The sequence below is a fragment of the Takifugu flavidus genome, chromosome 18 (genome assembly GCF_003711565.1).
Source record: "Takifugu flavidus isolate HTHZ2018 chromosome 18, ASM371156v2, whole genome shotgun sequence".
In the NCBI taxonomy this organism is placed as follows: Eukaryota; Metazoa; Chordata; class Actinopteri; order Tetraodontiformes; family Tetraodontidae; genus Takifugu; species Takifugu flavidus.
This window is the reverse complement of record NC_079537.1, coordinates 9,583,892-9,595,951: the sequence shown is the minus strand read 5'-3', so window position 1 is coordinate 9,595,951 and position 12,060 is coordinate 9,583,892. Positions and strand designations below refer to the sequence as shown.

Genomic DNA, 12,060 nt, shown 5'->3' with positions numbered 1-12,060 from the left:
CGCTTCACTTTACCGTTGCCGTGTTTATGACGGCCGGGGGGAATAAACAATCGGGACGCCGCTCAGAGCGACAACACTTTCAGCTGTAACTCCCAGAATTCCCTCTGTGCCTCCCGCTGAGATCAGTCAGAGAGCACAGGCGTCTTTTTTAATACGAGGTATGCGGAATGGTGTCGCACTTCCTGTCTGGAAAAGTTCTTTTAAAGGGTGTCGAGTTTCTCCTTTGTTCCTCCACAGGAATACGTGAGAACCGTCATTGGGAGAAGCAGCGCGGTGTTAAAACAAACAGATTCACCTCATTAAAACCAGCAAACAGCCGTCTGAGCTGTCGCCGGGCAGATTAGCTTACGTTAAATAAGTGACCTTGCTGATAAAAACCAGGCTTTTACGCAACGCTGAGTTTAGCTTATTTAGCAAAAAAAATTGAAATTCTCCAACGGTTCAGTGTTCGGGCAAACCTGGAAACGGCGCCGGTTGTTGTCAGGCCACGCCCCCTTCCGAAGTGCGCCAGAAAACTCAGAGGTCCTGGTTTCCACACAGAGGGGGCGGAATAACTAAAACCTTGTGGAATCCAGACGTCCAAACTGATGCTGTGATCCTGTAATCTCCAACTAGCATGAAATGAAAAATAAGATCTCCCGGTGTCCCGGGCAGCGCGGAGATGCTTTCATGGCCGCGGGGCTCCGGAGCTGCCGGGCCGGCTTGTTCGCCGGTGGTTTAGGGCCACGTTAAAAAGGAAGGGATTATTTGAATCCCCAGGGACGGACTTCTTAGCCGGGAACGCCGAGCAGCATCCGAGCACAGCTGGAGGAACGCTGCGTGAGCTTAACTGGCACAAAGCTGAGCAAAACAGGTTTTTTTGGTTAAAAGTGTTGCGTTGACACACCAGGATGAAGACGCGGCTCAACGTTAGCACAGGATATCCAGATTTTTAACCTTTTCCGTGATCACATGGATGCTCTTTTCTGCTCTTCCTCTCATGCAAATTGCAAACAGGTGGCTCTTCTGGGAGGCTGAAAGTGGACGCGATCGATGCCGCTCAGACCCCCCCCCCCTCCCCCGGGCCCCTGTATCTGTCAGGAGTGAGGCACGGCAGCGCCACCACCCACCTGATGTAAAAATCAATCCCTGACCTTTGCTAAGTGATGATGATGAACTGCTGAACCGGAGCGGTGACAGCAGCGTCCTCTTTAACACCCGTCTCGGTCTCTGCGGTTCAGGAGCAATAAAAAGTCCCTTCTCGGAAACTTTATGGGCCGAGAGTCGGGAAGCGCAGAGATGCTAACGCTAATTCGGGGAGCGATGAGAGCTTTCCCCGTCAAAACCAGTTCCCGGGGGAAGATATAGGCCGTTAGCCGAAAACAGATCGTAACGTGACACCTGGGGATGCGTTTAAAGCCCGATGATAACTGGAACTTTCTGGACAGGTTCAGACCAACCTGGAGGGCCTGATAAAAGCTGCTGCAGACGCGTTTGAGGCTAATATCTCGAATCTTCATTAAAAACGAGTAACGGACCCAAAACGAGCGGCCCCTGAGGGCCCGCCTGGCGCCGCTTCGTTACCGGGCCAGAGGATTTTCACACGTGACGGATCCGAACCTCTCATCCCCCCATTTGTTTTGGGAGAGGGGAAGAAACGGAAGCGGAGGAAAACGGGTTAACCTGATGAAATTCTCACTCCAGAGATGCAGAAAACTTTATTTCCTTGATGCTGGAAAAGCTTTAAACGGTGTATCGCAGCAAAGCAGAGCTTAATACTGAGGTGGCTCCGGCAAGGACTCGGAGCACTTCACAGCCCCCGCGGGGGCCGTACCAACGGAACAGAATAATTTGGCCTCAGAAACAGGCGCCGAGTGCGCCAGAGTGGAAGAGAGCCGAGGCGCTCTCAAGGACAAAATATGCATTCCAAACTTTCAGAGGATCTCTGAGAATCCAGCCAAACGTCCCTGCAGCATGTTAAAGGCGCTCCAGCGGCTAGCATAGCCGAGGTCAGGTAGCATATCACCGTTTACCAGGCGAATTAAAACCTGAGACGAGGCCTGGAATTATCGGACGTGTGCAGGATCTTCATGATCCTTCACCCTCGGAGGGTGACGTGTTACTGACGTATTAGCATCGCGCTCATCGGGATTTAGCGCGACGTGACCGCGGCAAAACCGCCTTTGCTGGTTCCAGCGTGGATGCTAATCAATAGGTACGCAAAGAAACACGGTCACAAACAACAGAACCCGGAGCGCCGACAGAGGAAACGTCCACGTTGTGTTGACGGCGGCCGAGGTCATCGGAAGACGGCGCCCCTTAAAGTCCTGGCATGAAATAATGAGAATGAAGCTGAAAGTCGATATTCTGTGAAATATTCACGGGGTTCCTTTAAAAGACAAAACGCATATAGAATTATGATGGTGCGTGACGTCAGAGGGGTGATTAAATATTTATGGTCGGTAGCCTCGGCGTCTGTATCTCCACAACGTGATTAGAGCGGAGGGAGGAAGGTGGGCCGAACGCCGAAATCCCCCGACGCGCCGCGCACACTTTCATGGACATTCCTTCCTCTTTTCTCTCCTCAGTCGATGGGGAGCGCGGTCCGCCGGGGATCGGCTTTAAGGCTCCTCCACTTCACTCTACTTGGCTGTGAAACTTGTTTTAAAGCGGGACTGACCCATTTTAGAGGAGGCAGCTCGCGTCCCGCGCAGTTTCCGCGCAGTTCGGCAGCCTATGAGAGGACGAAACGCCGTTTACGCGCGGTTGATGCCTCCAAAAAGCCGCCCCTCTCCGCCTATAGCTGAGTGCCTGACTTCGGAACCTGGGATCCTGTCGGACTCCCACCGCAGACCAGCAGAGGAGCGGGACTCTGATGGAGAACCATGCGGCACTTTGAACCCATGGAGACATGGCACAGAGGCTCCTCTCCCCCTCCAACCGATCCAGCGCCCGGCTCGCCTTCCTCCTCACCGTCTCTCTGTCCTGCACTTATTTATGCTACAGCATCCTGTTCTGTCGCAGCACCGTCATGACCCGCCGGGCTTACGAAGGGAAGAAGTGCCAGCAGAACCAGAACGCGGCCGGTAAGAAACTTCTTGGGAGAGCCGACGTTTGCGCGTCGCTGGAAGTCCGGACCGCCGCGGAGGAGCGCGGCTCCGGCGGGCAGCGCGGAGACGCCGCCTCGTCCGGGAGCCTCTGGGTCGACACCAAGTTGAGGAACACGAGTGTGGCTCAGAAATACGGGAACAAGAAGCTACCGAACGCGTTAATAGTGGGCGTAAAGAAGGGCGGCACCAGGGCGGTGTTGGAGTTCATCCGGATTCATCCAGATGTGCGCGCGCTCGGCACAGAGCCGCACTTTTTCGACAGGAACTACGACCGAGGGCTGGACTGGTACAGGTGAGAATCAGGAGACTCTGAGGCGTGAATCTGTTTCACCTTCTCGCGGTGCGTTATTAATTCAGCAGTCACAGTTGGCGGCGTGTGTTGAGCTGAGGCCCCCCCCCCCCCCCCCCCCCACCCCGACTGAGATCAGAAGTTGGGCTGTACTTTGTAGCCACGCAGGCTGTCCTCTCAGCGCTGCAGATGTTCTGAGGCGAGCGGGGAGCTCGGGGTCAGTGCAGGGATCAGGCAGCCGCTGCGGGACGGAGCAGCTCTTTGTAGCTCCGCTTCACATCTCTTATTCATAGCCGCGCGGCGAGAGGCCGCTCCGCTCTCAATGTCTGCAGATGTTTGCGCAGCGTCGGGCCTGACGGCTGATGTTCCTCGGAGCGGAGCTTCTGCACCACCCGCAGCAGGTCGCAGGTGTTGGCTGCGGTCCGAGCTCGGGATTAAAAGCTTCAATGTGGCTGATTCGTGTTCGTCTGTGGACAAATCACATCTTCCAAAACCTCTAGAGAGGCAGAATCGTCCCACAGGCGGTAAAAAACGGAATTTATTCATAAAAGGAACTTAGTTCCAACCTTGAACTTCTGTCTTGGTGGCGGAGGGAGAGTAGCACACGCGCAGCAACAAGGCCGGGGGTGAGGAAGGGACACGTCTGAACACGCCGCCGGTCCCCATTTAGATTCAGTCCAACGCTGACACGATGCCACTTGAGCAAAATGGCCAAACTGGGATGTTGCACCCTTGTGGTGAGCGGCAGCCGTGGGATCAGATCTCAGTGCTGCGATGCTGCGGCGGACGCGGAGACGCTTTGGTTGGCGCCAGACGAGCCCTCGGCGATTATCCGCGCGTCACATTGAGTGTCTTCCCTTTTGATTAACTGTCACCTTTGTTTTCTCGGGGAATGTTGAGCGTCTTTGTCTGGAAACAGCAGATTGATCCACCAGTTGGGCCGGTAATAACGCCCCGCCCGCTGCTGTGGACGCGGCGAAAACACCACAAAATGACACCACGATTACAGGCCGAGCTGACGGCGTCGCATTAGAAACCGAAAACGGTCAAGCGGCGTTCATCAGGTGACGCGACACGACTGACTTGAGTCTTAAAAAACGGTGATATCTTGAACCTCTGATTGATTCGATCCCCAAGTTCCCCCAGATTTTATCTTGTGGGAAGTTAAAGCAAAAACCGGCGAGAAACGGCCACTAGGGGGCGTCTGAACACACAAGGGAGGTGCCAAGCTAATAAAATCTTAAAGTGGAATTTAAAATGGTCATTTCTGCTACACCTGGCGTCTACGGGAGACACATTTACTGCAGCTTAGGCAGCCTGATAAAAGAGCACATTATTGTCGCGTCATCGTCATAGAAACCTGAAGGATGGGACGACAAAAAGGCTCCCCTGGCCCTCCTGGCAGGCCGTCCATGACAGTTCATTTAGCCTCAGAAGGGAGATTCTGCGGCGTCGGCCTCGTTTGTTTAGTGCGAAGGCGTCCGCAGAACCGCGCAGAACCTGATGAAATATTTCAGTCACCACTTTCTTTGCAGCTTTCTTCCCCCCCGTCCTCCGCAGAATCATAAAGATCAAACAAGAACATATTCAAGACTTAAAAGGGCGTCTCGGCGCCATTGATTTCAGCAGAAGCTCTGAAACAAGTCTGAAGATGTACGAGAGGCTGCGGCTGCAAAAGTTCTCCAGGACAACGTTAATTAGCTCTGGGAGGTGAAGAACGCTGGAACGGCATCAGGGTGACGAGGACGGAATGTCGGAGGTTCTCCTTTAACACATAAACCGGAGGACGGGATCGGACGGCTGCATTATTAATGAGATGTCGGCCGTTCAGAGATACCGTCACGCTCGGTAGCTAGCGAGGAAAAGGTTTAAACCTAAAATGCTTGAACACATTAAGGTTTATTTTGTGACTAACCGGGTCAGAATCATTCAACATTTGGCTGGACGTCCAAACTCAGCCAACAAATAACAACATGTCACTGAACACAGACCCTCAACAAGGTGAGCGTGATGTTAGCGTGACGACGACGCCTCACAGACGCTCCTAGTATCTCAATCTCTCCTCCTCAAAGGGTCCCGGTGGAGTTTTTCCCCCAACAGCAGACATTTCTGTATTTGTTTATTCTGACAGGTGCAACGGCCTCCAGGGTTTTTTCCAATCACTCAGTCGTCTAGAGACTTGATTCGCTCCCCTGTCGATGACTTCCCAATAAATTAACCAAACCTGTGACCTGGACTAGATCAGAGTTCCTCATACGTTTGCAGTTCCAGGTCAGCGTTACGGAGAGATGCCAGGTGTCCGTACTGGAACGGCAGGCAGCACTGGCCAAACCCAGTTTATTAGGTTTATCATTGAAACTTGCACTGATCTTAAATCAGCTGCTTTAATTATAGCTAAAGTCCCTAATGTGTAATGAAATTAGCTCCATGTTCATAACTCAGACATTCGTTCAGCATTGTCTGGCTTCAACTCTCGGATTTCCTCTTCCTCGTCTCTAGAGTATAAAAATCTAGTATTTACAGCCTCCGATAAAAGTGTTGGCCATTGCTGGACACACCCACCCTCTGTGTCCGTGGCTAAAGGCTAACTAGCAGCCGCAGATGCATCAGAAATGCGCAGGTCGAACCTGCTGATCTCTGAACGTGCAGGTTCAGTTTCTTCTGTCTGAGCTTCTTCCTGGAGCGACACGCTAACGTTGTGAGTCGGGTATTTGGCAGCACTGCAGCTCTTCTGCAGCCGAGGACCGAAGACCGACCCCGCCGAGGTGGTCGCGAGTCATTTGTCCTTAATTAAATTAGAGGAAAATAGATGCTGGATTGTCCCTCAGCTAAATTGTTCTTCACCCCGACCCTCACCTGTGCAGCTTCGGCGCATCTTAACCGGCCTTTTATTTAACTCTTCGCTGGCTCCCAGGGCCGCCGGCCTCTGTGCTGATTAAGCGTCAGACGCCGCCGCGGCTGTAATCTCCGTGAGTGATACTTTAATAATGGAGCCGCCTCTGTGCTGGAGATCTCTGCTGTCAGCTCCAGACAGAGGCGAGCTGACGTTTTTAGGAAGCGCTGTCTCACGGGCCTTATGGGAATCACTCAGTGGGAGAACATTCGCTCCGCACGGCTCGCCGGGGCGGCTCTGACTGTTAATGGGTCTGGGGGAGGGGGGGTGGGGGGGTCAGGGAGGCACACCTGAGTGTTCTCTCGGTTCCTCAGGACACTGGAGTGTGGAATAAGTGTTCCTCTCTTCCCTTTTCTCTCAATTTCCTGGATTCAGGCGCAGAATTCCGCCCGTGCCCCATTAGCTTTGTTGTGGCGTCGCTTGTTTTGACCCCCGCCGGCCTCGCCGTCCCATCACTCGTCCGACTTTTCGCAATAAATCCAACCGCAGTGGTCTTTGTCTCCACTAATGAGCCTCCGTTGTGTTTCGGACAGTAAAGCGTGACGGCACGAGACCACGGCACCGCTGGGTTTCTGCCTCTCGCCGCCTCCTGAAACCATTTGTGAGGAATTGTGCGTGAAAACCAGCGCGGTTGTTTCCTGCCCTGCGTTGCGTAGCTTCAGCTGCATTAGCACACGTCACACATATCACATACGACAAATGCCGAGTCAGCTTCTGTCTCCGGGAGTCGTCCTCTGGGCCGACACATTTGGTGCTGATAGTTATTTAATCAGGGCGCCCCCTGCTGACAGGATGCTCCACTGCAGATACAGGAAACATCGGCTCTCTGCCGCAGGAGAACGCCGTCCCCGTCTTTAATGAGGCGCCTTTGGTGCTCTTTAAAAAGGACATTTGTGCTTGTGGCCGATTCCACCATAATGATCCAGCAGCTTCCAGAGGGAGCGCCTCCCACCTTTGCCGCGGCAGCACAGATGAATTGTTCGGCTGGATCGCCGGCAGGTTCTCGGCATCGTTGCGATCTCCACAGCGGCTCCGAGCAGAAGAGCGGCTCCTTAATGAGGGGCACCCACAGCATCGTTGACCCCGACTGTGGCTGCATCCAGGAAGCTGAACCCTTGCAACACTCCGCAATGACAAAGTGCTTCATTTACCTTTGCAACGCTTCCCATCCCATAATGAGCACAAACACAAAAACCGAAGCGGCCTGTAATTTCCGGTTTCTGCCTTCTCCAGCTGTTAAACAAGCGGGAAAAAAACTTAAGCTGCTTTAAGCGTTAAAAAAAGCCACCTTCTGTGTTACATCTAAAGCTCAATCTGCTGAGATTTCAAATGTGGCGTTGACGGGAATTCTGTAATTACAGCGCCAGATCAAATCCCCAGTCCTCCACAACCACTCGGCTTTCAGCCGTGTTGTTCCGATTGACCAGATCTCATTAAACGTCTCTTCCTCACCTGACGGCTGATTAAGGTGTCACAGGCGAGCCGCTAATGCAACCTGACGCAAAGTTTCACCGGGAAGACGACTGTAAATTATTCAAAGACTCTGAGCGAGGGGCCGCTAATCCATCGGAACGCTCGGCTCCAGCGTCTCTTCCTGACCTCCTAAAACAGAAGCCAAAGTTTGTTTCCAGCTGTCAGATGTTCCACAAGAGCAGCCTCAATTGCTAACATAATTACACAGGTGAGCTGCTAGCAGGAGACCGTAGGCTGCAGGCTGCTGCCACGGTAACCAGCTTTAGGAATAACTCGGCTTTCATTCATTTATTGTTCTCCGGCAACGACGGCTCCTTAATAATGTGGTCTATATACTCGGAAGGGCGCACGTTGTCGTGCACGCTTTGCTGCCGTCGTCGCCTGAGTTGAGATGTATTGTGGGATACATCCCCGTCCACCCAAGTCCCATCTGAATTCCACTGGAAAACTCGGGGATTTGGGATTGGAATCGGAGCCGTCGACTAACGTTGAGATGGAGTCTTCACCTGCAGGCGTCTCCAACGGTTTCTGTCTGAGCGCCGTGTAACGGCGTGAAGCGGAGGAGGCTCTAACGAGGCTAGCCGGGATTAAAGGGAGCAACCGGTAGCACAGGATCCATTTTTATTTTGCGTGCTCCAGCGAGAGCAGCCTGGCGCCGGAAAAACCTGTGAAATCTGTTGATGTTATTCACTTTCTGGAAACACGTTTGTTTGCACGGCACCATAATGCACGCACTATTTTAGGCGAAACGACGTGATCGCGCTGCCAGTTCTGTCGCAACGTGACGGGTTCTGAACCAGGGGAAAGATGGAGGGTGTGTGTGTGTGGGGGGGGGGATCCTCTCATCTGACAGTAATGAAAACCAGCTGACAGAGGCGTGAGCGGAGCGGCGTTCCGATCCCGAAGCCGGCGAAACCTTTGTCGGTTTGTTAGTGCAGTAAAACCGAAAAGAAGCTGTTGTTATAAAAGATTAATAGTCGCCTCGTGGCCCCGAGGCAGCCGAGCCGAGAACTTCATAAATAAAGCTAAATGGATCAATATTTCCCGGCCTGGACAGGTAACCTACAGGCAGGCGCGCCTCCGCCAGGCAGCGCGGGAAGGTTGGCTTTTAATGGAAACCTTCCCCTGCAATAATCCAGAGTGCAGGATTTAATCACAAACCATGTCAAAAGAAATAAACAGTCGCTCGGCGAACCGGAGAAATTACGGGATGTAGTCTGGAAAATGTAAGGTCGCCGCACAAACACGCAAGAATAATAAAGAATAATTGTTGGAACCCTCACAGAAGGTCAACGCCAGAACCGCTGCGCACTGCCGGGTCAGTTGGGTTCAGAACTCATCCGTGTGTCTTCCTCCCTGTCTCTTCAGGGGGCTCATGCCGCGGACCCTGGACAGCCAGATCACATTGGAGAAGACTCCCAGCTACTTTGTCACCAGAGAGGCGCCGCGGCGCATCGCCAGCATGTCCCAGGAGACCAAACTCATCGTGGTGGTGCGGAACCCGGTCACCAGGGCCATCTCCGACTACACCCAGACGCTCTCCAAGAAGCCCGACATTCCCACCTTTGAAGATCTGGCCTTCAAGAACAGGAGCCTGGGCCTCGTCGACGCGTCCTGGAACGCCATCCGGATCGGAATGTACATCCTGCACCTGGAGAACTGGCTGCAGTACTTCCGGCCGTCGCAGATGCACTTTGTGAGTGGGGAGCGGCTGATCACGGACCCGGCGGGGGAGATGGGTCGGGTCCAGGACTTTCTGGGGCTGAAACGGATAATTTCCGAGAAGCACTTCTACTTTAACCGAACCAAAGGTTTCCCCTGCCTGAAGAAGCCAGAGAGCAGCAGCCAGCCGCGCTGCCTGGGAAAGTCGAAGGGCAGGACGCACGTCCAGATCGAACGGGAGGTCATAGAACAGCTGCGGGAGTTCTACCGACCCTTCAATATCAAATTCTACGAGACGGTGGGCCAGGATTTTAAATGGGACTGAGAGACTGTCGCTGATTTTAGAGTGGCCACCTCTGGAGGAAGAGGAGGGCGTCGTCGACAAACTGGTTGAATCGAAGTTTATAAAGTTCTATGTTTAAAGTTTAAAGTAATATGGACGACAAGACAGGCGTGGAGACCAGAAATGGACTCATAGCTTCATGTTCCGAGTGGGATCGTTTTGATAACAAGTGCGATTCTGTAAAGAAATGATTCCACATGTTAACCGGATTGATCCGCATTACTCCACACCTGACTCCAGCCGAACTGGTTTCACCCCTCGGAATGTTGAATCACAGCTGCTGAATAAATGTATGAAGGGGGAAAAAAAATGTCAGAGTTGGATTAATTTTACATGCTGATGGTTTTGTGACATTAGTTTAATGTGAGCATAGAAATAAAGGGGGCGAAGGTCACACGGTCACGTGGTCATTGGTGATATTAGGCGTCCGCCAGCAGGTGCAGCAGAGTCCAGAGTTTCTTTTTAGCAAATATTGATCAGCAGCTGCTCTAATTTAACGAGGGCGACACAACCGGGCCTTTCATTTATCATCTGATCGGCTGAACGTCGATGTTTCGGGGTTACGGAACACTTTCAGAAGCACGCAGCAACTGTTCTCAGCCCTGGACAACTTCAGGCGGGTAGAACCAAAGTCAGCAGGTCCATCGCCATGGAAGATCCATCCCGTTAATGCTGAAGAATTCCCTCTGATAGATCTGATCTCTCTCTGAATGGGTCTCCACGCTTCACAACTTCCTGGATTTTCACCATAAAGCCAATCAGAGTTGTCATTAATAATTTCCACCAAGGCCGGCACAATTCTCCCCACAAAGGAGGAAGAAAGGAGGGAAAAGGAGGAAAAAGGAGGGAAAAGGAGGAAGAAAGGATGGAAAAGGAGAAAAAAGGAGGGAAAAGGCCAAGCTAATACATGCAAATGTATGCTGGATGGAGCTGTTCTGTGGGATACGGAGGCACCGAGGGGGGTTTGCACTGCACAGATTACATATGTCAGACGGCAGCAGGATCAGGCCCGCTGACGACCTCGCCGCTTATTTTAAATGAAGTCCCCAACTGACAGCGGCTTAAGATTTAACTTTCACGGCGAGGACACAACAAACGGCGCCAAAGCCGGGAGTGCTGGCGTGGTTCTTCTGCCTTTTCAGACCAATTTATCGAGCCCAATTAGTGTGAGGAGTTAACACCCTCCCCGTATCAGTGCCCCGATGGTGCCTTTCTGACGTTTCCTTCACGGGTCAGGACTCGGGAATCGGACCCGTGCGTGTTTAAACGCTTCATAGCTGCGCGACAGGTCCGACATACAGCGAATGCGAAACAACAGGAGAAAGATAGATTTAAACTTTAAACTTTTGAGTGTCTCTCCTTTGTCGTTCACTGTGTATTTGATTCTTTCTAGGGGGGTGGGGGGGGGCTGTCGGTGCTGTTTAGCCACCAGCAGATGTGTCAGTTAAGGAAAAGCTTTATCACAGCTCAGGTAATTATAATATTTCCCTGCAGGCATGCTGCCACCCCCCCTACCGTGTCACCCGGTGAATATTCTGATGTGTTATCGCTGCCGCCTCCAAGTTTTTAAGAATATTCCGTCCTCTCCTGCTTCCTCGCCGTATCGGAGACGTGATCCGGGGCCGTTGTCGGTGTTCATCGATGCGTCGGCTCCTCGTTATGAAAAGAACAAAGCGATCCGGTCGGCTCCATAAAAACCTGACTGACCACTCTAACCTTCAGAGAAAATACCAAAGAAGCTGTTGAAAATGTCATGAACTTTGAAAGCCTCCGAGGGAGAAGACACCTCCGCCGCTCATCAAACCAGACGCTGTAAAATCAATTATGGAGGTTGTTTATTAACAGTGTTGACAGTGTTGGTCTCCCGATAAAGCCTAAATAAGCATTTCTAGACCTAAAACCAATAAACCTCAGCCAAAAACTGGTGTCTCAATCGGGAAACCTTCACCTCAAGGGTGGAAAAATGGCTTTTTTTGGCGTTAAGTACAAATACTTGCGTCACCGGATCACAATAAGGGTGATGGCCTCCTCCTGTGGACAATGAGAGCAGCAGATTTCCCTCAAGATGATGTGAATCTGCTGCAGAAACTCCAGATGAAATCTCATTAAATCCTCAGATGGCACCTAACCTCTGCTAACACGCCGTCACTCCCCGTTTCGCTCCTCTGAAGATCAGCATTTCCTGTGTTGTGTTGGATCGCAATACCAATCCGTGTGTTCTTTGAATGAAGACTTCAAGAAGAAAAATGCCAATTTCAAAATGTATTTAGCAATAGAACCAATTCAAGATACAAATATTACAGAGCCAGTT

General features: G+C 52.1%; 1 protein-coding gene across 1 annotated transcript; it reads left to right on the top strand.

Moving 5' to 3' along the window:
* The first annotated feature begins 2,293 nt into the window (after positions 1-2,293).
* On the top strand, positions 2,294-10,143 carry hs3st2 (heparan sulfate (glucosamine) 3-O-sulfotransferase 2). The gene is made up of 2 exons (XM_057014960.1): positions 2,294-3,381; positions 9,113-10,143. The coding sequence occupies exons 1-2, from the start codon at positions 2,891-2,893 to the stop codon at positions 9,729-9,731; spliced, it is 1,110 nt and encodes a 369-aa protein (XP_056870940.1). The 5' UTR covers positions 2,294-2,890; the 3' UTR covers positions 9,732-10,143.
* Positions 10,144-12,060: the final 1,917 nt, after the last annotated feature.

Coding starts and splice junctions, on each gene's coding strand:
- hs3st2 (XM_057014960.1), top strand. CDS start 2,891: ATGGCACAGAGGCTCCTCTCCCCCTCCAACCGATCCAGCGCCCGGCTC. Junction 3,382..9,112: donor CGAGGGCTGGACTGGTACAG/GTGAGAATCAGG, acceptor CTGTCTCTTCAG/GGGGCTCATGCCGCGGACCC.